Raw genomic sequence first — 26,162 nt, forward strand, 5'->3', positions numbered from 1 at the left:
GCTCTGCGAGCGTGCTCCAACCGCTGAAAGATGAATGAATGAAAGATGTTCTGTCATGCGTATTGCAAACCAAAATGAACCCCCAAAAGGACTCGCAAGCGGCATTTTACCTATTTATCTGTTTGTGACTACAACTGCGAAATGCGTTTGTACTTTGTGGTGTTTGTTAAAAATCTGTGCGTTTTGTCCCATTGTTTATGCTCAAACACTGATACTGTGTAATGTATCGCTTTGGCACATCGCTGCGCAATAAGAAAAAGAGGTGTTTTCTCTACGCCAATGCGACGAAATATTGGCAAAATCAATCAATAAAAGTCCTATTTTAATGCGCATTATGCAAAATGATGCTACTGCCTTTACGTCAGAGTTTCCCTATCGATTTTGTGTGAGTGATTACCGGAGGAAACCTTAGAATTAGGGTTCGGATACAAGCTCTACTGTGTGTCCATCTTCGGCGGCGACCACAAGAAGAGTTCATCTTTACTCCGGCATCGAAACGTAAGTAAATCCCGATGTTTTTTGTTTACAAACACAACACTTTCTTTCTTCAAGACGTAACATGACATTTATTGCCGGCTTAGCAGCAACCCACATAAAACTTTTTTTTACTACGCCGGCATTGGCTCAGCGCATTTGAAATCAACGTACCGCAACCGAAAGTCCCAAAACACTAGAATACGCGAAACGAAAAATTAGTGTACGACATTCTCTGTTAATAATAGCTGCCAACTTAATCAAGGAACTTATTTGTATAATTCTCGTAAAGTGCAATTTTACTTTAAAATTAACCGTAATGCACGGTGTAATTATCGTGCGTGGAGACTGTGCGTATCGTATCGTTATTGGAAATCGAAAAGTATGGTCGTTATCAAAGAGTAAAAAACTTACTATCTGTGCAGAACGAACACACAGGCAGGCACGTATCTTATCAGCATCCAGCTTTGAGTAGTCCGACCATCTTACGTTTAGATAACGTTTTCATTCGGCAACGGTCCCGTAGTTAAACGGTTGACTGTTGGAAGTGTAGGACGTGTAAACGACGACGAACGAAAATGAGTACGTTGAAGCAAAAAATTCGAAATGTGTTCTCCTGGCAGCACGACGATTACAATTTTGAGCTACCACCAACGGACGATACGGCGGCACAACCCTCCACCACTGCCGATGCGAAAATCGAAAATAAGAGCAATAAGTTTTTGAAAGGATCTGCGGTGAAATCGACGGTAGGTGTAACAAATTCCAAGTTATAGTTCAACGTAAGGCTGGAATGCATTTAACGCTATCGCCCGACTGGTGTCTGTTACAATTAGATAAGAAATTGTACAAACCGGGACAGAGAACAAGCGAACAAACGAAAAGGACGCTGAAACGCTCCCATTCTACCATGGTTTGTGATGCAATGAATTGACTTTATGTGCCTTACTTTTACTTACAGTCTGTCGCGCCGAAGGTAGTCAGTAACCGAACATCGAAAATCAACAAGAAACGACTGAATCACATCAATATTGCCCGCAATTCATCGATAACGTCGGCACAACTGAACGCAGCGGTGCCACTCGTGAACATACGACGCGCACCCTCGGATAGGTCGGTGTTATCGGAATTCGACCGCCAACCCATAGTTTCGAAATCAAACCAGCGTCCGTTGGCTAGGCCGATAACGCTAGCCATCCCGTCTTCCTCCGTCTCTGGGATTTCCTCGACAACAAAAACATCCAGTCGTGGGAGCTCAATTGCCCCACCGTCACTGACGAGTGGCTCGGATCGCGGAACAATCATTATACGCAGAGCACCCCCTGCTCCCGTGGGCAATCCCAACGATCGGTCGCTTTTACGTTCCGCAAAGAGTCAACCGAGGCCGCACGGCACTACTGACGAAAGAGCATCAATTAAAAGGAAACCTCTTCTGAGTGGATTTGGCAGGCAGAGGTAAGAACCTATTCGAAACGGCTATTCCACCAAAGGACCTGTCCCAAGGGAAATCGTTAAATGGTTTTATCGAAGTATAAACTGGGAGCTGCACGAAACTTGACAGTCAAACGATGGGCTTGCATTTATAGCTAGGAAGTCGCACGTACGAAGCCGTACAATTGCTTCGTTTTGCTCCATTTCCCTCACTGACCTTCGGTACAGAACTAGCACAATCCCATTCTGCTGTCGTCTGCGAACAGCCAGAAAGTGTCCCGTGTGGGCAACAACGGGGTGGATTAGCGCAGGAGTTTCCCGATGATGCAACAACCGTTTTTAGTTTAGTTGGCATAATTAGTTTAAGACTCTCGCCACACGATAAGCATTGGATTATACCTTTGAACGACACGGAAACCCTTTGGGAAGGCTAACTGCGGCCCTGCTAATCCTTGCCTCGTAATGCCATAAAAATGCTGCTTGCGGAAACTGGGAACTGCAGGCATTCCATAAGGTTAGCCGATTCCTTACGGTGCGCATCCAAGTTTGTCGGCAGAAATTTGCACAGGTCGTAAAAGATGACCAGAGAGGAACGATTCAACAGTTAAATCAAGTCCTGTGGCCGCAAAAGTTAAATCAAATCCACAGCGCTCGCGGCCAGTCGCTTTGAATCGGTGATCAATCGATGATCGTTCAACCGGTCACTCCAACCGGTTCGCGCTCGCCATCCATTTGACAGTTGCGTAGTTGTACCGGTTCGGCTAAACAACCGACACACGCAACCGCAAGCAGTGGCAGTTTCCGCAACCCGTTCGGTCGCTCTGGATCGCAAGCGCTACATTAAACAGTTTAACTGTCGCGTTCTGCGTCGTGTTTTGTTGGTGGCTTTCGGGGAGCTTTTGTTTGTGCCCCTCTTTCTCTGCGCATGGCATGAAGCGAAGTGTGAAAGTGTCTTGCGTCGAATGTGCCGCGAATCTTTAGCGCTCCGATCGTTGGTTTCAATCCGAGAAAAGCGACTGCAAAGCGCCGCGTTTGCAGAGTGATCATCGGAAATGTTTGGTGTGCAGTAGTGGCCTCAACAGTGAGAGATTTGTGTTTGCTTTCGATTGCCCTGTTATCTGAAGTCGTGAGCCGTTAGGTTGTGTTTGTGTCATTCCTCGGGCAATAGTGTGCCTGTGGTTAGGAGGAAAATTACTTCCAACGTATGGACTTCAATCCAGCGAAAGGCGTGCACCAGTTGTGTTTCATGCAATCCACCGCACCAATTGTCGCTTCCCGGAGCGCTGGGAAATAGAAATAACCCAACGGTTTGACCCCTTTCACCCGCCAAAGCTCTCCTGCAACCGTTCTACCGTATTTGACGCACGAAACAGAAATCTCCAAGAAGAAGAGGATGCGTTTGCAGCGTTCACGCTCATTCCTCTCGCCGTTTTTCCACGGGGCCATCGGAACTCTGTTACCAAAATCCCTGCACTTCTTAAGTTGCCGGCGCCGGGGTGCGTCTTGGCGCAGGGCTCATTATTATTTACCGTACCATGTATGTTTGTGGGCTGCTTTCTCTTTGAGAACTGGCCGTTTTTCTTTTTTCGCCTTTGATCTCGTTCGCGCTTCGCCCGGTTCCCCACCCCATTCGAACGGGGTCTGCACTGGAGTCTCTTCCGTTCGCTCGCCGTCGCCGTCGCCGTCGTGGCTTTCTTTTTGAGCCGATTGCAGGCGGCCACAGAAACCGCGATCCCGTATTCACACTGCGCAGCATCGCGGCCTAGCGAAAAAGAAAACGCATAAAGTGGCCAGAAATCTTACTGTTAGGAGGCGACCGCGTCCGAAAAGCAGCCATGGTTTAGTGAATTCTCTCGCTCTCCCTCTCTCTCTCTCTCTCTTTCGGTCGCTCTCGTGCGTCGCCAACGGCATTTTATTGCCATGGTTTGTGCATGTGTGCGTGTTTTATGAACAAATAGTAGGCTTCCCGAAAAAGGTGTTCGCGCACCCATCGGCGTGACGACGACAGGTTTATTCGATAAAATTTCTTTCAAGGTTCCCTCGGTTGGGTGAATTGTTTGTAAACAAGCGGCAAGGGCAGCGCGAAATGGAAGTGGCACGTCCACGCCGAAAGCGTCACATTAGAGAGCGCTGGTGGGCTGCTGATGAGCTGCTGCTGAGGGACTGGGGTGACCCCACCGGTGGGGGGTTGCAAAATATGCTGCACACGTCGCCGAGTACAAGACGCCAAACGGGGGCAGCCAGCCACAAGCCCCAGAATGTGTTGGAAGCTTAGAATTGAATTGCAAATAACAGTGCCCAGCATGCGCATTACAAGTACCGGACAAGCAGGCGACGTACGATCACGTTTCTGAGGCCGTAAATCAAACGCGATTGCTTAGATAAACGCCTAGTGACGTTGAGAGTCATCTTTACACACAGCCAGCGAGTTATGTGGGACAGACAGCCACGTCTCAGGAACCTTTGGAATCGTAACTCCGTCTCCGGAGTGAATTAATCTTTCATGCGCATTTTTACGGTACTCTGCAGGTTCAGGTGCATTAATAAAAATCTTAATTCGATTGCTGTCTGTTTGTAGATGATCGAAGCTAGCAACGTTCGCCAGATTAGCTGCAGTAGCCTTCTGAAGGTCCTCTGGTGACACACTGTGGTGGCGAGGCACTAGGTTTCTAGCAAAGGCACCCACATTACAGGCCAAATTGCAAACCACCACCTTGCCCCGTGAGTGCCATTATTTGTTGGCGTACTAATGAGTTGGCTGTCCGCGACGGGGCGAGCGGGCAAAAAAAAACCGCCAACCCCAACACCTGCACACGGGGCTGCGACGGGGGCCAGATCGAGGAGATTGAATTTACGGTAGCAAAACGGCTGCGACACTTGCGACGACTGTCGCAACCTTACGACGCACGCAAGCACGCGGCCACCAGCGTGGTGTTGCGGTCGGCGGCGCACACGGTCATGGTTTGTTTAAGGAAACTTGGAGTAAACCCGACCTTGCAACGATAAGATTAATTGATCCTACCTACCTACAGTTGCAAGTGCGTTGCGCGCGAGTGCCGCCACCGTGCGCTGCATCATCGCTGCTGTGTAAAATTGCCGTCGATTCCCTTTTCCGGCGTAGGCGACGGATTGTTGCGAGATGAGAAAAAAATGGTTACGCTTCCCCAGCATCCCCAGAGCATCGGCAGCGCCGTTTTCGTCACTGCCACGTAGCGCTTTGGTGGTCTGTAGTGGTGCAACATGACATTGTTTGCCCTGCCATATGACGAACTTTGGGTGCCCACCGGCCGCAGGTCGACCCCCAAGCCGAACGGGAGCGCACCGTGGAACCAGGCCCGAGTGTATCAAATTGCTTCACGTTGGCTCTCCCGGCTAGTGTGGAGACTGAGAGACAGGAAGGCAATTGACGCACGAAAGTATCGTCGCAGCATCCCCCCCAAGTACACCCACCAGCGTGCAACATACGCGCAATGGCTAGGCAAAGAATTTGTGACTCCCCTGCATCGGCTTTTATCGGTCTCCTCCGCACCGGCAGTGAGGGGCGGCGTCCACCACCCCCCCGCGGCGCACACTTGTTCTAAATGACTCTTGCTCCGGTTCGCGCGCGGTTTCTCGCCGCGAGTTTAATCGAGTTTAAAACAAATGAAAACCTGTTTCTCCGATTCCTTTTCCACCATTGGAGCGTCAGTCACGGTCGGACCACTCGGAAACCGGGACCATTTTGCTCCGTCCGCTCATCGTGGGCATCCTTGTTCTGGTTTTATTTTTTGGTTCCAACAAAACCAGAAATGCTGTTTCCTCGTGGCTTTTTCTGGTGCGCCGCAAAGCGCAATTCCGATGTTGTCTTGTATGGTTTTTGGTTATTTAGTAAAAAAAAGGAAATTTAACACTATTGTTCAAACCCGTAAGACGAGAAACGGCCATCCTCGGTTCGGGACGCATCGGTTCGGCCAATCGAGAAGCGCCGGGACGGTCGGTCGACCTAACTAATGAAGATCAATTGGTCGGATTCATTGCATTGATTTCTTTCTGCCGTAATTTTGCCGTTCGCACAACGCGGACAAGAAATCAGCTTTGTGTAGAATTAACCTTTGACCGCTACGCCCTTTCACTTACCGCCCGATTAAGTAGCTTAAATGAAGCCGTCCGCAAAGATTGATTTGAACTCCCGGCGCCGGTGTATGCTGTGGAGTGCATGTTAAACATGTAAAGAGTGTCACGTACAGTGCATCGCTAACAGGTTGCGTGCGCGAAGCTGAACCTGAGTGAGAAAGTGCGGCCCATTGCCGGAGAGAAGAAGAGTTAGCGAAGCGAAGAAGGACCAGAAACTATGATCAAACTCAAATCATTGTTCCGCAGAGGCCAAGGACCGTCGGGCCCAAAACACTCCCAGACACAACAACCGTCGTCGGCTGCGGCTGGCAGCAACGGCGGGGCCGGGCCGCCACCGATCGCGACCGCTGGCGGTCATGTAGTAGGTGGCAGCACCGGAAGCGGTGGTGGTCTGTCCGCAAACGGCGGTGGAGGCGGTCTGCTCAAGAGTGCCGCATCGGTCTCGAGCCTGGAGTATACGGTCGTCTCGAAACCGTCGCAGCCGCAGTCCCGCGGACACCAGCATCAGAGGATCAACGGTTCGAAGGAACGGCTGGACAACGCTACCCACCATCACCATCATCACGGTCACCAGCTGCAGCAGCAGCATCAGCACAGCCGATCGACATCGGCACACATGGCGCAAATGGCGCAGCAGCAGCAGCATCATCACCCATCGGCCGCGACCGGAGGTGGTGGTGCACCCGGGGCATCGTCGATGAACCATCTGAACAAATTTCTCGCGGCCGGCGATGGACCGAACGAGCGGGCCGTCGAAGCCGGAAGTGGTCTGAGCTCGAGCATGGAGCAACTGACCACCATCAGCTTCATGGGACCGGAGCGAGCGGCCCAGAAGGCGTCACTGCACCAGCACCACCGCAAGCAACCGTCGCCTAATCGGTTGGCTGAGCTGCAAGTGCATCTGGAGAAGCTGCAAACCGAAAACCGCCAGCTGGAGGAGAAGATGCACGCGATGGCCGGCGGCCAGGAGGAGCTGTTGATGTTGCGCGACGAAATCACACGACTGAAGGTATGTGGCGGGTGGGAAGGAGGGCGGAATCGAGGGAAAGACACTGACGAGGCGATTCCGTTTCATTCGCAGACGTCACACGAGCAGAGCAATGGCGAGCTGCACCGTTTGCTGAACGAGAACGAATCGCTCCGGGACCGGCTGAAAACGGTGGTGCAGTCACCGTTGTCCGACTCGGAAAAGCAGCAGCTCATCCGCAATACGCAGCGGTTGCACAGTTCCGCGCCGGCCTCGATCGCACTGCCGAACGTAAGTTGTTCCGCCCGGTGAAATCTTGCCCTCCGGGGACTGTAAGGAGAATTCCGTTTTTTGCTTTCTATCCCGCGCCGTACAGAACATGGAACCGGAAGGAGGGACACCGTGCGTTACGCCCGATTGGGACAAGCAGTCATCGAGCAGCGAAGTAGCTGTGGCGTGTTTGCAGGACAAAATCATTCAGGTAAGCGGCACCCAAATCTACCATTCCATTCGCCCATTATTGAAAATGTTATCAATTTCTATGTGCACGAACATGAGAACTCGGTCAGTGGATGAAGATGGGCCGTTGTCACCGTCACAGCGGGGCGTGTAACGATGGCTTATGGTTGTACGCATTCTTATCAGCAGCGAACATAAACCTAGATGGTGAATGCGCGCTCCATGATAAAACCGCATTCTCGTACGATAAGATGTGCCCCGTCGTCCCCGAAATACTCGCGCTCGCGCTGACCGCTATCCGTGCGACCGTGTTTACGGTTTTGCCCAATCGTGACGTATATTATGTGTGTTGCTTAAGCTGCTTATCGCAGCCGGCAGCAGCTGCCGGCTTTTTAAACGATAAATTATGTGAATTATTCATGGCCCCTTAGGTGGTGTGATAAATCTGTGTTTACACGAAACCCGGTTCCTCCGGTTTGATTACGGTCGCGGAATTCGGTGCAAATATGGTCGTGTGATAAGAGCCTGGTACACGTACGTTGGGCGCTGGAATACATTTGGAGATACAATCAATCGAGCGATGCCACAAGTCACATTGCTCCATTGCCACAATTGGTCAATTAGTAGCTGCAATCAATCTCATGTGGAACTCGATGACCGCAACACGAACTGTTCATAATAAGATGCTCATAAAAATTAGTTTAAATTAGCTTGAGGAAAAAGAAATCCATTATTTTCTCAGAACATTGCTATAGTGAATGGTCTCTCGTAAATTAAGTGACAGTTTTAAATCATTTGCATAAAGCTGAATTCGAAAAGAAGCTCGATGTTTGGCTGCCACACCAATTAACATAAAAAAAACATGATGGATCGAATTTCCATCTGCGAAGCTTTGGCCAGACGGAGTGAAATCCCCCATTTCTTAAACGGAGTGTGATTTTGTATGAGAAATGGGTCACATACGATAATATTGTGCGACAACGATCGTGGTCAAAGCGTGGCGAAGCAGCTTAAACGGTCGGCAAACCCGAACCGGAACGCCCCGGAAGGTTCTATGGTGTATTTAGTGGGACTTGCAAGGAATCATTTATTATAAGATGTTTTCGTAGGCCACAATTTCGTAGGATACGGGCAGAATTGCGGACCAAGAGCTTCTTTGAGAGAGACATTATGAAGCTTTAAAATGGCAACAAATTATGCAACAAAGCGAAGCATGTTTGACCCGAATCGAACCATCGGAAACATCTTAAATAAGGGTTTGAATTTCAATGAATGAACACGTATCATCCTGTCCCCGAAATAAAGGATACTGTACCTGAGGATGTCGTCGGGAGCCGTTGAAGGTGGTTTCCTTTACCGTGCCCGATGCCCCGAATTTAAATCCCCGCCATTGATCGGTGGTTCCTTCAAAGCATCGACACAGCCTGTGGCACTATTCTGGGCACAGTTCGTAAGAAGGGTTACGACATGAATTTAGGCCTCTCTCAGACATTCCTAGCCAAGCGCACACAAACACAAACACCGTAGCTAAATAGAATCAAAATCGTGCTACCCTTGCGCACCCTGACCTTCGGTGCGGGGCTCGAATTTCCTTCCCTCCGTCGGGCTCTGGTTCCACCGTTAGCGCACAGGAAGGTTACTTACAGACGTGAGGGAAGCTCCGGTTAGGCGCGCAGCACCTATGCAACGGTGTATCGGTCCGATGGCGCTAAAGGAGCAGAAAGGCGCCACACCCGTGCCTCTTCGTGTGCTTCGTGGTCAGTACCTGAGAGAGGAAGAGTGATGCGCGCGCGTGCCATGTCGCAAGCCTTTGCCGCGCACACCCGGCCGTTTTACTGCGGACAATGTTTTTTGTTGTCTTTTTGGCGCTGTAGCATCATTCTCCATCCCTGTCGTGCATCCCGCGACAGTCCGGCCCTGTCCGGGCCAGATCCTTGTCCTTTTCCTCGGCCACTCTGCCACTGGCATAATTGAGCATGCACACTTTGCGTGTGTGCAGCACCACATATCTCTATCCGGCATCGCTGGCCGCAAAGTCGGATCTGCCGCCTGTGGAACAGCTGTTCTCTTCCGTTCCGGCGTCCGCCGGCAAACGGTTTTATGTCCGTTTTTTTTGCTTTCTCCGTCTACAGACGGGGCTTGTATACACACACCTTTTCGACACGTCTGACGTGTGTGTGTGTCTGATACAGGGGACCGTCCGTTTCCTTTCGATCGACGTTCTTCCGCGCCACAATCGGAACACATTCAATCGTCGTCGCAATGGAACTGCCGCTTCCTTCCGATTACTGCGGAGAGAGGACAGGGTGGAAAAGTGGGAAAGTGTCAGTCCCGTGCAGATGGAAAACGGCACACAGTTCCCGAGGGGCGGCTTGCCGCGCGTTATGTACTCGTTGCTCTCGTGCGTGTGTGCGCCGATTGATCCTGCGCGCACCGGGCCGGTGGCGCGTGCTACGGCGCAGGGTCGAGGCTCTGCTTACAGCCGGCGCGAGGGTACGGCAACCACCGAGCGCGGACCGCATTGGACTCGGCTTTATGTACATAGGGAGTGCGCGTGTATTTTTAACGAACTTTTGGAACCGTTCCTCTCCGTTGAGCATACCGTTTTATGCTACGTCGTCGTCGTCCCCCATCGAAGACGTTTTCGAGCCACCGTTGAGGGGTGCCGCCAGTTGCGCAGAACGTTTCGAAGCGGCACGTCGTGAAAGGATGTGTTCCTGCGGTGCTTGCTGCCGTCGCTGTAGCCCGTAGAGGTCGCCGGCCTGTGGAGCGTTCTGAAGCTTCTCTCACAACGGTTGGTCACAGTGATTCCGTGAATTTTCTTAAGTGAAGTGAGTGCTGGAAACTGTGAAAATATACCCCCCCGTGCAAAGAAAGGACAAAGTTTGTGACCCCACCCAGTGAAGAACGGCAGCGCCCGGTATGGCCAATCCGAAGCACAACTACATCAATCCGGCGTTCTGCCAGCAGAGTGAGTTCTACGCCTCGCCAACGGCCGACCGCCCAGTGCCCAGTAACAGCAATGCAAACGGCGGATCGCTTATGTCGATTGCCTCGGCCGCATCGAGCATGATGATGGCGTCGACGGCTGCCACCACGGGAACTACGCGCCGTAACGAGCAGCTGACACGATCGTACAACCGGATCTCGTCCAAAGTTGTCAACCGTCAGCACAGCCTCGCCTCGTTCGATCGCTCCCGGGCACCGGCGGCTTCCCCGAAACCGCTGGTAAACGCACGGCTCCTCGATCGCTACGGTCCACCACCGTCCGGCGGGAACGGTGGCAACGGTGGCATCACCGGAAGCCGCTACGCATTGGTTCCGGTGGAGGAGATTCCGTTCAACGTGGTGAAAAAGTATAGCGTCGTGAATGAGACGCAACTGTCGCTGACGACGGTTGGCGGACGTGGGGGGACCCCCGCACCGTCGGCGTCCCGCAGTGACGAATTTCTCGATCGCGTCGGATGCGGCGATCCGTCGGACGGCGATCTGACCGGGGACGGTGCGGAGGACGAGCACAATCTGTCCGATCAGTTCCGCAGCTTGCCACCGATGATGACGTCCCACTCGACGGCGCTCGACCTGCAGCAGTCGTCGTCGGGCTCGCGCCTGAAGAACGCGTTTTCGTCCGATTTCGGCTCGAAGTCGTTCATACTGTTCGACCAGCGGAACAACCAGCGCTTCGAGATGGTCCCGACCGAGGAGGACGAGGAGCTGGTGGACGAGAACCAGGAGATCATACAGATGCACAACGGGCGCGCTCATCGTTACGCGATCATACCGTCGGTGGCCGACGATGAAGATGAGACGTGCCTCAGCCACGGCGGTAACAGCTACGGTGCGGAGGAACCGACTACCGTGCAGCGGTCGCCAGCTCGTCCACCGTCCTCGTTGTCGGTTCGCCATCCGCGGGCGCCCGGCCCAATGGCGATACCTCAGCCGGGACGGATCGAGACGACGCCGAAGAAAAATCTGGCCACGCTGAAGCTACACGAACTGCTGACGACTCCCCAGAAGCAGCAGTCTGCGCAGCACTGGAGGAACCAGCCTGCGCCGCCGCCGCCGCCACCTGTACCGTCGCCGTTTAACGCCACCCCAGCTACGACACCGCGCCGAGGAGCCGGGCCAGCTGGCTCGGCAAGAGTGGTCTCCAGCACCCCGAAACAAGAGCAGCAGCAACAGCTGCAACCCCCCACGACGGCCATCATTAGCCCGCGCCTGAACTCGGATATCTACAGCGAGAAGCCACTGCCGCTCGATCCCGACAAGCCGTGGGGTGCGCCGGACGGGTCGAAGTCGTGGCAAAAGATGGCCAACGCGTCGATTACAATCGGGGCCGTCTCGTTGATGCTCATTCTGTGCGGCTTCATGAACTCCGGCCTGAGCCTCTACATGACCGCCAAGCTGGGCCGCGAATTCTTTCTCGATATGGGCATACTGGCCGGCTTCGCCGCGATCGCCCTCGGCATACTGGGCTTCAAGTCGCGCCAGTGCGATTGGCTGCCGAATCGGAACTACATGTCAGGTAAGTCTGCGGCGCCCCGGAGTCGGAGCAGCGGCGAGGTAGCTTGTTGTGCCGTACTGTAACCGAACGTCTTGAACCTCGCAGGGTACGTCTTGGTGACCGTCTTCTCGCTGCTGAACTGCTGCTTCGAGGTCATACTGATGACGATGCACCCGTACCCGGGCACACCGCTGAACGATGTGACGACGGGCGTCATCCTGGGACTGTCGTCCCTCATCATCCTGCTGATCAGTCTGGGAGCGATCACATCCCGCTGGTGCCGTGCACCGCCACCGGATAACCGTGTGGACGTCACTGCATCGTGAAACAGGACACACACCCGGCACCTATGTTTGCGTGTGCGAAGTGGCGAACTGCGGGCCACTTTTTATCCTGTACTTATGGGGCTTGTGGGGGTTATTTATGCGGCACACTATTATCGGTCATTAGAGTTTAAGCGCAAAACGTTTGCTCAGTGTTTAAGAATAAAGTTTTATCAACGTCTCTGCAAGATGGAATGCGGTGGAGAATATCGGTCGTATGTGTTGTGTTTTTGCTTGGGCCACACAATGCCACCTGCCCGAAAAACTGCATAATGAAAGAACTCGCATAATGCGGCAGCGAAGAAAAGGAAAAAAAACGGAAAAATGGTTGCGTACATAAGATCACAGAGAGACATAGTTGCGGTTGAAAGCGTCCATTTTTTTCTTCTTTCGCGCATATTTGTCTGCGCTCTCGTTTCATCTTGTTTTGTTCGAGCGGCGCTAAATGCTTAAATTAATTTTCATCACTTACCCGTTAAGTGAGTGCACATGCCATTTTCGTTTCCGGTTTGCTGCGACCGGCTAGCAAGGCGTCTTTCAATATTGCAGAAGCAGCGGCAAAATGTGTCTGCAACGTCGTGTCCACTGGATTGGTTTGGAACATTTTTGATGGCAATTAGATCATAGTAAGCGGTGACGCAATACTGATTGCCCATTTACGTTATGTTCCATTTGTCATTCGTTTTAATTTACAAAATGTATGGACAGCTAAGGAAAATATGCACATTTTTATATTCTTTTCGAAGAAACGAATCGAAGAGAGTCGCTTTAATCTTATTTTTATTACTTTTGTAAGAAAACAATCATACATGAAAAAGGATCACAAATAGCAATGAAACTAAGTAGACATGTGCAACTGGTGTCTGTAACTTTTGTAGATGGAAGAAACGCATTACTCTACCAACGAAGAACTCCAGGCAACACTCCAGGAACTGGCCGACCTACAGTCGCAGATTCTCGAACTGCAGACGGACAACGAGCGGTTGGTAGAGGAGAAGGACGTCATTTTCCAGTCGCTCTGCCGGCAGACGGAGAAATTGGAAGACTCTCGCACGCAAATCGGTACACTGCAGAACCTTTTGCTCCGCGAGCCCAACCAACAGGACGTTACTCCGACCGATCGCGAGCAGAAGTTGGTCGATTTGCTGAAAAGTGCCCAGGACGAACGGGAGGGTTTGTTGTTGAAGCAGGAGGAGCTAAACGGGGAGCTCAACGAGCTGAAAGGAGTGCTGGAGGAGCGCACCAACGACGAGTCTCGGGCAAAGGCCCGCGTTAGTCTGCTCGAATCGTCGCTCGAGGCCGCCAACGCTGAGAGGAAGGACGTTAACACGCAGCTACTAGAATCGAAGGAGGATGCTTCGGTCAAGATGATTGAGATTAGCCGATTGACGACGCTGCTGGAAAATGCGAGGGCCAAAATCGATGAGCTCGAGCTGGACCGCGCCATGGGCGATAAGACGGACCTAGAGGAACTGCTCGATGTCGCGCGGAAGGAAAAGGATCAGCTCGAAACACAGGTGGCCTCGCTGCAGGAGCAGGTTTTGATCAGCCAGTGCGAGACTCAGAAACTGAAGGACCAGCTAGCGCAGCTCAACGAAGAGTGCAAGGTGGTGCGAAACAACGCCAAATGTGTCATCTCGGACCTGGAGTACAAGAACGAAACCGCGACGCAAGAAAAGCAGAAGCTGGTGTCGGACTACCAACTGCTGCAGGAGTCGGTCAATGAACTGCAGGTAGTATTCCGAATTTCGGAAGCCATCGAACACATTTTTCTATTTTTTCTCTCCATTTGTCCCCGTAACAGGTTCAAAATAAATGTCTTCTGGAGGACAAAGCCCAGCTCGAGACGCTGCTGTCGGAAATGCAAAAACATCTCGGTGAAACCGAGCGCAAACTGATGGAAAAGACTGAGGAACTAAACCAAGAAACTAGACTTAGGAAGCAGGAGTCGGACGAGTGGATCCACTTCCAGTCGGACCTATTGATGACGGTACGGGTGGCAAACGATTTCAAGACTGAAGCACAAAATGCGCGCGAAAAGCTGGCGCTCGACAACAAGGGTCTGCGCGAGAAGGTTCGCGTGCTCGAGCAGCAAATCGAACAACTTAACAAACGTAAGTATATCGCTTTTTGTGCATTTTCACGAGACCCCTTGCTAGTTTCTACGGTTCTATTTACTCGCAGACCCCTAGTATTCTTTGCGGCTATAGTATTATTCATAAAGAGTGTGTTGTTTCGTGTGTGTAGAGTTTTGGAACTAATTTTGCCAACATTCAAAATTCCAACCTTAAAACTATCTGTTTGATATTCTTCAAATGTTTGGACTTCTTAAATACGGTAGATGCATGCGAAAGTAGTGGTAGAATTAATCGTAGCTTGATACTTCACAGAATCGTTAGATGGTAAAGGTATTGCGGACGATATGCTGTTAAGCTACGAACGATTGAACGTCCTCAAGCAGGATCTTAGTGCTTCGGTGGAAAATTTGAATCATTTCGATCGAAATGTGGATGAATTTTCCTACCGTGTCAATCTGCTGCGCAAACAGATGAGTGGCTTTTCACTCGACCACCGTAAACCGTCTGCCACGAAAAGTCAGCCAAGTGGTGAATGCGAATCGTCGCAGGATACAGATTCCGAGCTACCTCCACCGCTACCCAAAACAAAGCCACCGAAACTGGTGGTCCGTTTTGCCGACGTGCAACAACGAGATGGTAGCGAGACATCGGAAACTATCGAAACTAGTGCCTCAGATGTAGACGATTTCGAGTTGCTAGAGGCCGAAGATACCGTCAAACGCAACTTAACACCTTACGGTGAGCTACAGATCCCGGACAGCCCGTCGTCAGTGGACAGTTCTGCGGGTGAGACAAACGGCGTTGATACACTGCTGGTGGCGGACAATCAGGTGGGCAGTTATGAACTAGAGACTCCCGAATTTCGCCCGATAGCTGCATCTCGTAGCACCGAGAATCTGGTCCAAAGTTCTTTCGCCCTTTTCAAACCAGTTCCACGGTTTGCTTCCAAAAGTACGCAGGATTTGCGTACTAATCGAGGCGATGCGATGCGCTACCGGCAGCAGAGACCACTTCCCCGCGGCGCTCTGGGTAATGAAGATTTCGGTTCGGGATTGTTCTACTCGAAAAGTACCGACGATCTTATCCTTCGCAATATCGACGGTATGACAAACAGAGGCGCATCGAATTTAAGTAAATTTCGTAAATTTCGCTACGAACGCTCCATTAGTGGTTCGAGCCTGAATAGTCTTACGAACCTGGAACACCGGGACTCGTCCCAATCGCATCCTACGGAAAGCAAACGGATGCACAGTTTCGATCTACTGCCATCGAGTGCCAACAGTTTGGTGGCTGAAGATTTGCCGAAGCAAGAAGCAGTGTCCGTGACTCCTGATAGATCGTTGCATGAGCAGATGGTCTCGAAAGACAAAAGTTCCGACTTTTTGACACCGACAGTAGAGTTTCGTAAACCACACCCGCTCCCGAGGACGGATAGCGAGCAAAATGTGGCCGGCGGAAGTAAACCGAAAACGATTGTGTATGTTCTCGACTCCGACACCGATCAGTTTGTGTTGGAGGAAGAACTGAGGGAACGCACAATTAAAACACCGCCTCGGAGCGATCCGAAACCGAACCGAGCGCCGCAAGCTCCGAAACCACCTGTGACACCGAGCACCAAATTTGTGCTAAATCGAAGCTCAGCGGAAAAATCGACAGCGAGCGGTTATTTGCATGCGAACCATTCAAAAGAAAAAAAGCATAATTTTATGTACGATGAGAGTAAGTTTTTATTCAGCGCGACCAGTTTTGCTGTTTGCTGTTTTGTTTTTATATTTTGTGCTTTTCCTTGCTACTGTGATTCTGTGTTGTGTACTTTACGGTGTAGTCGTTTGCTTTGTCGTACTTTGTAAGTCCCGTCCACCAGTCTGCCACTTTTTTCTTGCAAAGTTTAACAGTACAGTAAAATCCCTTTCATAAACGATTCGACTGCTGACTCTTTTTAGTGCTGACAACGAAGGAATCGCAGAACTCTCTCATTACCTCCGTACAGCAAGAAATGGCCGTGCGGCGGCAGCAAAAGACCGCGATACAGCGGCAAGATTCGAGGCTATCGGTAAAGAGTCTAATCGAAAGTATTGAGAATTCAGCAAAACAGGTAATTAGGGACCGCAATGAAAGCTTACATCGCTTACGAGTGCAACCTGTTATCCGCTCTTCGCTTCATACAACTTTTCAGACCAAACTCAGCACCGATTCGCGGTGCAGTTCCAGCTCGAGTATAAACAGCATTCCTGCCGATGCAAATCCTACACTTTCCAGCAAACATTCCTCGATCAGCAACAGTAGTATTAACAATAATGACAGCAGCAGTACCGGGGGTACCAATAACGGGAAAACTCATGTCAATGGCAATAACAATAATGACGAAAACAATGTTATTGTAAGTAGCAACGTGGAGGCGCGGATTGTGTCTCCAGTCCGATATCTAATGGTTAACCATTTGTGTTTCTTTTGCCCGATCCGCTGTGCAGCAAATACCGGTGCAACCGGCTGCAGCAGTGCACTCTGCGTTGCCCGCCAAGAGTCCTCTCCGCGAGCAGCAGCAACCGACTGCCGGGGGCAATGTGAACAGCAACACCAAACCAAACGCTTCGGCAGGTAAACAGCATCCCAACCGTCCGCCGTGGCGGCACATGTAGTAACACAGTAGTTACGCTATAGGTGTGCAGTTCTGAATGGTAGATTTAGTGCACTGTTACGTACTACAATGGATCGTAATACCATAACATCTGCATGATCGGCGTAAACCTGATGTTCCGGAACAGGAACGCTTTTAGCCATTTTAACAATTCTAATTTTTCCTCACCTTCGGGAAAGTAGCAATAACGTAGTAGTAGTAGTGTTGTGTGGTTTTATTTATCTAACACTTCCTTCGCACCAGACACGACGACAAATAAAGGTAAGGTGCACGAATAAAAGGTAAAGTTGTTTTTAACATTCCTACTGCTTGTTTCAAGTGGCAAGTACGGTACAATAAATGTACGCAAAACAACACATAAAAACAAAACAAACCTCTAACAATTTGTTTCCGTATGGTTTGAATTTATTTTGTACTTTATTTTCTCTATCCGGATTATTGTATGTATTTTGTAGTTTCGTTGCAAAATTGCGGGATCTCCGGGTTTAGGTTTAGTTATGGTAAGATTTGTAAAGTATTGCCAATAAAGTATCTCCTTACTTAGTGAAGTATTTTCTAGCATTTCCAAAACATTCTATTGTTCTATTTTTAATCCTAACACCGTTAATCATAATGTGACGGCATGCATTTCATTGCCGACCACAACTTCCTAACGTATAAAGTAAATAAAACCAAAAAAATGGTTACAATTCAAGCGCATGTCTTATGATAAGTCGTTAGCCTGCAATCTACTCTAGATCCTGCATATGCTTTGTTTAAATATTATCCCAAATTATGTTTGTATTTTTTTTCTAAGTGAATCTGTTTCGATTGTTTTCGTTCAAAATTATCGCATGCCTTTTTCTACTTTTATATTTCTTTATATTTGATAACGGATGAACGACAGCAATGTTAAGTAGTCACGTTTGCCTCATATGCATGCAAGCCTTGTGCTTAGTCGCCCTACGCATTATCTTCAGTCTTTTCGAAGACCACTAACCATAACCAGAGGAAATGTTTTGCGTTATATTAATTGATCTTTATGTAAGTATTTTTTCCCATATAACACTAACAAATCACATTTATCAACATGCAAAAGATCATCATTAACTTTTGTGTCATTTGGCTTCTAATACAAATTAATTCCTTTCTATGTGCAACACTTGTCAGTTTCGTTGATAACTTATTTTAACTGCTTTTTCCCATGGTAGTGTCATAGTGTGTAACTGTAACATTTAATGCATAAGTTCGTTCATGTAACAGTACTGTTTTTGGTCGCACTGGTATTCCATCCATCGTTGTGATAAATTTGGATTCGTTTTTGCGTGATTATATGAGTTTGTCAATTGTTTTCTACTTTTTTTTGTTCCAATAATTATAGACACAGTGTTATTGATGAAAAAGTCCAGTCTCATCAACAACAACAATGGTTGCAATACAACAATAAACCCTGCCATTATTTCTCACAAAACAATGGACTATGTGCGACGAAATAGCTACAACGACATAAGTATGTGTATTTTTTATCAATTTCTATCTGTAACTTCTTATTGCTTTTTTGCATCAGTAGCTCTAAATTTACTCACACATGTTTCTATAATTGCATATTACCGTTATAAAACGAAACGATCGTAGTATATTTCGCAATTTTGCTCTTGTATTTGTTATTGTTTTATTATGTGACTTGTTTTCTTTTACACTCTATTACTTGTTATTGATTGTTTTCAAAAGGTTTAACTGTTGGAGGTATGTTAGTTATTATCAATACAGTAGATATTTCGATAAATAAATAAATAATCCATAGTCAACTATCAACCACAAATAACAAGTGTTGTTTGGTTATTCTTTTGCCGGGTTTAGGTGAACGAAAAGATCCTCTAAACGCATTGGTTAAGAATGGTGGCTCGAAACGCAATGCCCTGCTGAAGTGGTGCCAGAACAAAGCCGTAGGCTATCGAAATATTGACATCACAAACTTTAGCTCATCATGGAACGATGGATTGGCACTGTGCGCCATAATGCATTCCTATTTGCCTGATCGTGTCCCGTACGATAAACTGAACCAGAACGATAAACGACGCAATTTTAGTCTAGCCTTCGCAGCGGCTGAGAGTGTTGGCATCCCGACATCTTTGGTAAGAAGACGTCCGTCTCACGCATTTGATTCTTTGAATACTGCTGAACAGCTGCTCTTTTTTCGCTTTTGCAGAACATTGACGAGATGTGTCTTCAGGAAAGACCGGACTGGCAGCAAGTTATGAGCTACGTAACGGCAATTTATAGACATTTCGAAACCTAGGGCCACACCGTAAAAAAGCATTCCATGTATATTTTTACCACATCTTACCGCAAAGGCCTTGCAGCTTGCCTCCACATTTGCTGCTATTGCTGTCTTCGTTGCTGCAGCTAACGGGCGATGTATTCTGGTTCGCTCTATTCTTTTATTTGTTATTTATTTTTATTGAAACAAACTCTTCTGGATTGCTTCCCGATTTGAAACAAAACTATCGATGTTGTTGAAATATAAATGAACAAACAATACGAAATACGATACGATCTTCGGAGTTAGTTTATGTGCACATCTTAAATATATTTTCACAAAATGTAGAAAAGGTAAGTGTTACGGAGCGGACCTAACGCGCGAAGGAGCGTGGTCCGAAGTGATCTCGCGTTACCTAACCAGTTTTGATCTTTTTGTCACCGTCTTAAAACCGTTTGTTAATCGACTCTTTTGGCCTGGGACGGACAGTGTATTATTACTACTTGACAGTGGACGCCTCGAGCGAAGATCGGTTTCCGACTATTAGAGTTCCGACGGAGTGGTGCAAACGATTATAAATGTCGACTCAAGAATGTGATAACCCAAACTGCATAACGATTTAATTGTTTTGATTTCAATCATAAAGAACGATATTATTGTTAGAGTTTCAGTATTGAGAGAATATAATTATGAAAAAGTAATAATAAGAATAAAATCTTTTTGAACGAAGGATTCGGGGATCCGTATTTGCCTGTTCTGTCACCATGTGACTATTTCCCATTCCCTAAGCTCAACCTGGCCATGAAAATGATCCTTTTGTCACGACATTCCAGCGACTCAAACGGCTGTAAGACGGGAACTAAACCTACTGATAAAAAAACCCGCACGCAACTTTTTATTCTGTCAACCGATTTGTATGAATTAGGATGCGTTTGAAACAGGAAAAACGCACCTTTCAAAGTATGTTACCAACTAATAGATATGACTGCATTTTATATTTCAAAATACCGTTATTTCTCGGACATACTGTGAACGTAGACATCGTTTGAGATAACTGGTGTAACGATGGCTGGTGTTGTAGGGCAGCACCGCTCGGCGATTGTAATTGCCTATTGAGTAAGTAAGTAAGCATTCAACAGGACATATGATGAAACAACACTCTGCAGCTAAAACTGTAAGATGAACGCCAAAATCCAAGAGATAAGTAGTGCTTCTTGATGATCCCTAGTTTCAGTTTATTTGAATAATTCTTTTCCATATTTCATTGCTGTTTTCTTTCGATATTTTAAAGATTTCTTGTTTTATACATAAATCAGGCTGAGAAAAAAATTAATTTCGTTAAGTTAAGCAAACATACAAAAATTAAATCTTATCCAAATCCAAACTTAAATGGACTGTGAAGATTAATGAGGTTCATCCTTCTTGTGAATTTTCGAATGAACTGCCAGATTACTTGAACAATTGAAGGCCTTGTCATGAACGGAAGCTTTGCACAGACTTTACACTGGTACGGCTTTTCGCCAGTGTGAGTGCGGATGTGTACCTTTAGCATGCTTAAAAATGGATATGTTGCCGAACAATGAGGGCAGTGGTGCTTGTGGTTTTGGAATGGCTTTTACTATGGCGTTCCGGACTCAAGACGTTTTGAATTGATTCTGCTGTTGAATCATCAGCCACTCGTATTTCTGCCACGGTCACAGGATGATCTTTTGATCCTGACAGATCGATTCCAAAGGATTTGTTTTTGAATATCCTGCTCATGATCCAGAACATCATTCGTTGTTTGCAGCTGATGCTGCTCATCGACCTCTTCGTCCTCTGATTTGATTGCAATTGGGTTTTCCTCTGCTCGAATAAATCATCAGGTATGTGCCACAACATTCATATGTCCTGTTCGCTTGATGAACAGTAAAACACTTCTTCAAGTGCAAATCCTTCGCTGTATCCGGTGCGGTAACTTCGTTTTAATTGGCAGTTCTGTGCCAACCGTTTGTTCGGCAGAGTGGTCAAGATGGTGTTGAATGATTTCTGATTCGTTCTTCACTGTTTTCTGCTGTTCGATGAATCTATCGACCATATCATTCTTTTCATTGCATCGCCAGCGAAACCGATCCATACTTTTCAATCGCGATTCGCACATCGTGCACAAATATGATGGAACTCCAGGAGAGAATTCAATCTGTGAAAATAAGAGTCTCATAGAACAGTTTTTCTTGTGGAATAGGGTGACATGTGTGTTTTAACAAATGAACTACCTGAACACCGGTGCATTCGGAGAGCTTTTGACGGTTGTATTGTCCGGAATCGTCGTTCGCTAGAGGCTCCAAAGCATCATCGGCCGATAGACACCATAGACATACTTTTGCGCTTCTGGAAAAAAATCGCTATAATACCTTTTAATCCTTATTGAGCACCAACTTACTCAACACCATCCTCTTTCTTAATCATTGCCGAAGCTTCCATTTTGACTGTAATCGTTTATCAAGGCGATTTTGTAAATGCGTCCACTTTGCACTTGTTTATTAAACAAAGTAAGCTGCCTTTTGACGTTCGTTAACACTGACGCTGCTGAGAGATTGGGTAATTCGTATAACGTTTCACGCACTTGCGTGATTTTGGCTTTCAACTTTATTCGCTTTTTCTACAAGGAGCGATCGTACGCCGAGAAATATACGTTTGCTCACTACAGCAGTTCGAAGAAGAGAGAATTCCGGGCACTGGGCAGCTGTCAACTTCGACAGTGCTGCCAAAACTGCCTTTCTGTTTGGTGCACGTATATAACGGCGAGAGAGTTCATTCAGTTGTCTTTTGTTTTCGTTTTGCTGCATGGGCCAAAAAGGGATCGTTGACAGCTGTTAACTGCACGTGTTTGGAAAATTGTAAACATTGGCCCCGGCGCCACCAGTTTACCGATCGTCGTCTGTTAAACGATTCTTTTTTCTATGCAAAACCGTAAATTGTAGCTATGGGCAAGAGAAGATTTAACGAAAAAGGGCGCCGTCAGGTGGAGACCATTGTAGATGATTCGGAAACCAAAAAGGTAACAGATCACCCACCGCCGTTATGCTGCTGAAGATTAACGTTCGAAGACTCGTTTCCGAATCGCCATTGTAGATCAAAATAGATTTCGGCCCGGCCGACGAAGCGTATGGCGATGGCGATCAGGCAAATGCACTGGTGCTGCCATCGAAAAAACGTTCCACCAAAGTAAAGAAGGACACAACGGTGGTGACCAGAATTCTGTCGAAGAAGCAACGCAAAAGGCTGGAGAAGATTGTGGATCAGAAGAAGAAGAAGGAAAACCGATCATCGCTGATCGCGTCACTGGTGGCGGTGCAGGCTTCGAAGGAAGAACTGAGCGGTTATCGCAAGTTAAGCGACATCCAGACGAAGGGTTTGAAGCAGCACTTCAAGGAACAGAAACACGGTGTAACGGTCGTGGAGAAGCCCCGAGCCCGACGTGGGGATGAATGCGGCGCCGCGAAGATCCGCAGCTTGGTCGGTAGTCGTCGGAAACGGTTGGCTTTGTTGCGCCAGCAGGAGCCATCAGCCGAAGGTGACGAAGAGATGGAGCAGCCAGACCGTAACCCTAATGTTGTAGGACTGGATGAGGCAACTTCTTCTTCCAGTGAGTCGGATGAGTTTGAAGATGCGCATGGTTCTTCGTTCGGTTCGCAGACAGAATTTGCTGATGCGAAGGAGGACGTAAATAATGATCTGAATGAAGGGTCCAAAATTGAAGATGATGCGAGATCGAATGATATCGTAAAGGGTAACGATATTGTGGAGCGCACAGGCGATTCAAAGGAATTGGTTTCGCCAACGGAGTCAACCGGCAGCAAGCCGAAACCTCCAACGGATTCGCACACCGGTAACCGAGCTAGCGTCGTAGTCGAAAAGGATCGTAAAGCGGCTACGTACGTTCACGTTGAACGCAAGTCGGACGTTCAAGCAGCACGTCTAAAGTTACCGATTTTGGCAGAGGAGCAAGTGATAATGGAAACAATCAGCGAGAACCAAATCACCATCTTGGCGGGTGAAACGGGTAGCGGTAAAACGACGCAGATTCCGCAGTTCCTCTACGAGGCGGGTTACGGCGAGCGGGGCCTTATCGGTATCACCGAACCGCGGCGCGTTGCCGCCATTTCAATGTCGAAACGTGTGGCGCACGAGATGAACCTCTCGACGGACGTCGTGTCCTATCTGATCCGCTACGAAGGTAACGTGACCGAGCGCACAAAGATCAAGTTTATGACCGACGGTGTGCTGTTGAAGGAGATCGAGGCAGACTTTCTGCTCAGCAAGTATTCGTGCATCATACTGGACGAGGCGCACGAACGCAGCGTCTACACCGACATTCTGATGGGCCTGCTGTCCCGCATCGTGCGGTTGCGCGCCAAACGGGCCACCAGTCCGCTGCGACTGATCATCATGTCCGCCACGCTGCGGGTGACCGATTTTACGGAAAACAAAAAACTGTTTCTGGACATCCCACCGGTCATTAGCATCGATTCGCGCCAATACCCCGTCACGGTGCACTTTAGCAAAACGACCCCGGCCGACTACTTGCGGGAAGCGTTCGTGAAGACAGTCAAGATTCACACCCGGCTGCCGGAGGGGGGAATATTGATTTTTCTCACTGGCCAGAAGGAGGTAAACACGATGGTCCGCAAACTACGTAAATTGTTCCCCGCAACGCCATCGGCTGCTGGTAGCGATCAAATCACCGGTAACGATGAAACCCACGATCGTGACGAAGACGATGAGTTTGATAGCATTTTGCGGGGAAAGCGTGCACGTAAGAAGCACGCGTCAGCAAAAGGATCGCGTAAGCGTAAATCGTCGCTCAGTGTTCCGCGACTTCCCCGGATCGATTTGGATGCTTACGAACTTCCCCACGAAGACGACACGGAGGGTGATTTGCATGAGGACGACGCTGCCACCGACAGTGAGCTCGATGACGATGAAGGCGACGACGAGCTGTTGGGTGGCGTTGGAAACGAAGGTCTCGGTATCTCGGAACTGAAACGTAACCAACCGCTGTGGGTGCTGCCACTCTACTCGATGTTGCCCCCCGATAAGCAGCAGCGAATATTTCAGACACCACCGGAAGGGACCCGGCTGTGTGTAGTGGCGACGAATGTAGCCGAAACGTCGCTCACGATTCCGGACATTAAGTACGTGGTGGACAGTGGCCGGCAGAAGACGAAGCTGTACGATAAAGTGACGGGCGTGACGGCGTTTGTAGTGACGTTTACCAGCAAAGCGTCGGCCAATCAACGCGCGGGACGTGCTGGCCGTGTTGCCCCGGGACACTGCTACCGGCTGTACTCGAGCGCGATCTTCAATGATGAGTTTGTGGACTTTGCTCCGCCCGAGGTACAGCAGAAACCGGTTGACGGGCTGGTGCTACAGATGAAGTGTATGGGAATCGATAAAGTGGTAAACTTTCCCTTCCCATCGCCCCCGGACCGGGAGCAACTAGTGGGGGCCGAGCGGCGCTTGTTGCAGCTCGAAGCGCTCGAGGAAGTCGTAACACGGACGACCAGCAAGGGATCTAGCCACACGCAAGTCTTAACACGCGTCACGGAGCTGGGTCGTACGATGGCCGCCTTTCCGGTGGCCCCACGGTTCGGGAAAATTTTAGCGCTCAGCCACCAGCACGCCCTCCTACCGTACGCGATCTGCCTCGTGGCGGCCCTATCCGTACAGGAAGTGCTGGAGGAGATTGCGCTCACGGAAGACGACGCTTCGGAGGGTGCCAAACGGTGGCGCCAGAAGCGTAAGGCGTGGGCCGGCACAGGCGAATCGTTGTTGCTGGGTGATCCAATGATTTTACTGAAATCGGTCGGTGCGGCCGAACACGCCAACCGCAATGGCACACTGAACTCGTTCTGCACCGCTAACGGTATACGATTGAAGGCGATCCGGGAAATTCGCAAGCTGCGCGTTCAGCTAACGAACGAAGTTAACGCCAATCTGCGTGACATGAATCTGACGGTGGACCCGGATATGCCACCACCGAGCGTGACACAAACACGACTTCTCCGCCAGCTGCTCCTGATCGGTATGGCCGACCGGATCGCCCGGAAGCTGCCGGAAAGTGAGGTGAAACTGAAAGCGGATGCCCGCCGTTTGCGCCATGCGTACAACCTGCCCGTGATCGACGAACCCGTCTTCCTGCACGGCAGTTCCGTGCTACGGAAGGAGCTTCCCGAGTGGGTTTGCTTCCAGGAAGCGTACGAAGCAACGATACCGGGTGAAGGAGGCCTGGGCCCGGGAGAATCGAAAACGTTCATTCGCGGCATTACGGCCATCGAGCCCGAATGGTTGCCAAAGTTCGTACCGAACGTGTGCAACATTATGGACGTGCAGGAGGAACCGAATCCGCCGACGTACGACGCTGCCAGCGATACGATCGAGTGCCACGTGCGGGCAACGATCGGTAAAAGCAGCTGGCAATTGCCGCCATCGCTGGTCGAGATGCCCCGAAATATGCTCCGTTGCAAGTACGTTTCTTTCGATTCGACGACGATCTTTGGAATGGATCACTCTGAAGCCCAATTTGAACGTATTCTCCGTTTCAGATATTTGTTGAAGTTCTTGCTGGCCGGTGTGATCTTCCAGCAGCTAAAGCCGCTTCGCAAGTCGCTGCTTTCGTCTCCCGATTCGGTACTGAAGCAATATTCGTCCGCCGTGCCACGGATCGACGCCGCTCTCAAGGTGCTGCTGGCGAACGAAGTTTACAATGCTAGCCGATTCCGCGACCTGTGGAACCAAGACCCAAAGTGTAAGCGAACAAAGGATTGGCCGGTACCTTTTAATGCAGATTGACTGATCTTTTTTTCATCAACAGTTTTTCTCCAGGAGTACCGTGAGTTTCTTCCCATTGCATGTCACGATGACGTTGCCAAGTGGTGGCCACCAAAAAAGTAA

At 49.2% G+C, this 26,162-nt stretch overlaps 2 protein-coding genes across 3 annotated transcripts; both read left to right on the forward strand.

The window, feature by feature from the left end:
- Positions 1-1,052: 1,052 nt before the first annotated feature.
- On the forward strand, positions 1,053-19,511 carry LOC128274967 (cytospin-A). Its single transcript, XM_053013322.1, has 14 exons — positions 1,053-1,223; positions 1,436-1,929; positions 6,265-7,027; positions 7,100-7,276; positions 7,362-7,466; positions 13,150-14,004; positions 14,076-14,385; positions 14,662-16,068; positions 16,293-16,444; positions 16,526-16,729; positions 16,821-16,947; positions 18,348-18,476; positions 18,827-19,101; positions 19,176-19,511. The coding sequence occupies exons 1-14, from the start codon at positions 1,053-1,055 to the stop codon at positions 19,263-19,265; spliced, it is 5,259 nt and encodes a 1,752-aa protein (XP_052869282.1). The 3' UTR covers positions 19,266-19,511.
- Positions 19,512-22,136: 2,625 nt separating this feature from the next.
- Positions 22,137-26,162, forward strand: LOC128273046 (probable ATP-dependent RNA helicase kurz). 2 transcript variants are annotated; one of them, XM_053010956.1, is made up of 5 exons: positions 22,137-22,266; positions 22,341-22,884; positions 22,969-25,735; positions 25,814-26,016; positions 26,083-26,162. In XM_053010956.1, exons 1-5 carry the CDS (start codon positions 22,192-22,194, stop codon positions 26,160-26,162), a joined length of 3,669 nt encoding a protein of 1,222 aa, XP_052866916.1. In that variant the 5' UTR covers positions 22,137-22,191. The 2 variants fall into 2 exon arrangements, with proteins under 2 accessions (XP_052866916.1, XP_052866918.1); XM_053010958.1 differs by having other exon boundaries at positions 22,341-22,867; positions 22,979-25,735.

The sequence above is a fragment of the Anopheles cruzii genome, chromosome 3, assembly GCF_943734635.1.
Source record: "Anopheles cruzii chromosome 3, idAnoCruzAS_RS32_06, whole genome shotgun sequence".
NCBI lineage: Eukaryota > Metazoa > Arthropoda > Insecta > Diptera > Culicidae > Anopheles > Anopheles cruzii.

Bases quoted from the DNA above. Each gene is read 5' to 3' on its own strand.
- LOC128274967 (XM_053013322.1), top strand. From the start codon at position 1,053: ATGAGTACGTTGAAGCAAAAAATTCGAAATGTGTTCTCCTGGCAGCAC. The intron at 16,445-16,525 runs GTAATTAGGGAC...ACAACTTTTCAG, and splicing joins TTGAGAATTCAGCAAAACAG to ACCAAACTCAGCACCGATTC. The intron at 16,948-18,347 runs GTAAACAGCATC...CAATAATTATAG, and splicing joins CAAACCAAACGCTTCGGCAG to ACACAGTGTTATTGATGAAA.
- LOC128273046 (XM_053010956.1), top strand. From the start codon at position 22,192: ATGGGCAAGAGAAGATTTAACGAAAAAGGGCGCCGTCAGGTGGAGACC. The intron at 25,736-25,813 runs GTACGTTTCTTT...TCTCCGTTTCAG, and splicing joins CGAAATATGCTCCGTTGCAA to ATATTTGTTGAAGTTCTTGC. The intron at 26,017-26,082 runs GTAAGCGAACAA...TTTCATCAACAG, and splicing joins GTGGAACCAAGACCCAAAGT to TTTTTCTCCAGGAGTACCGT.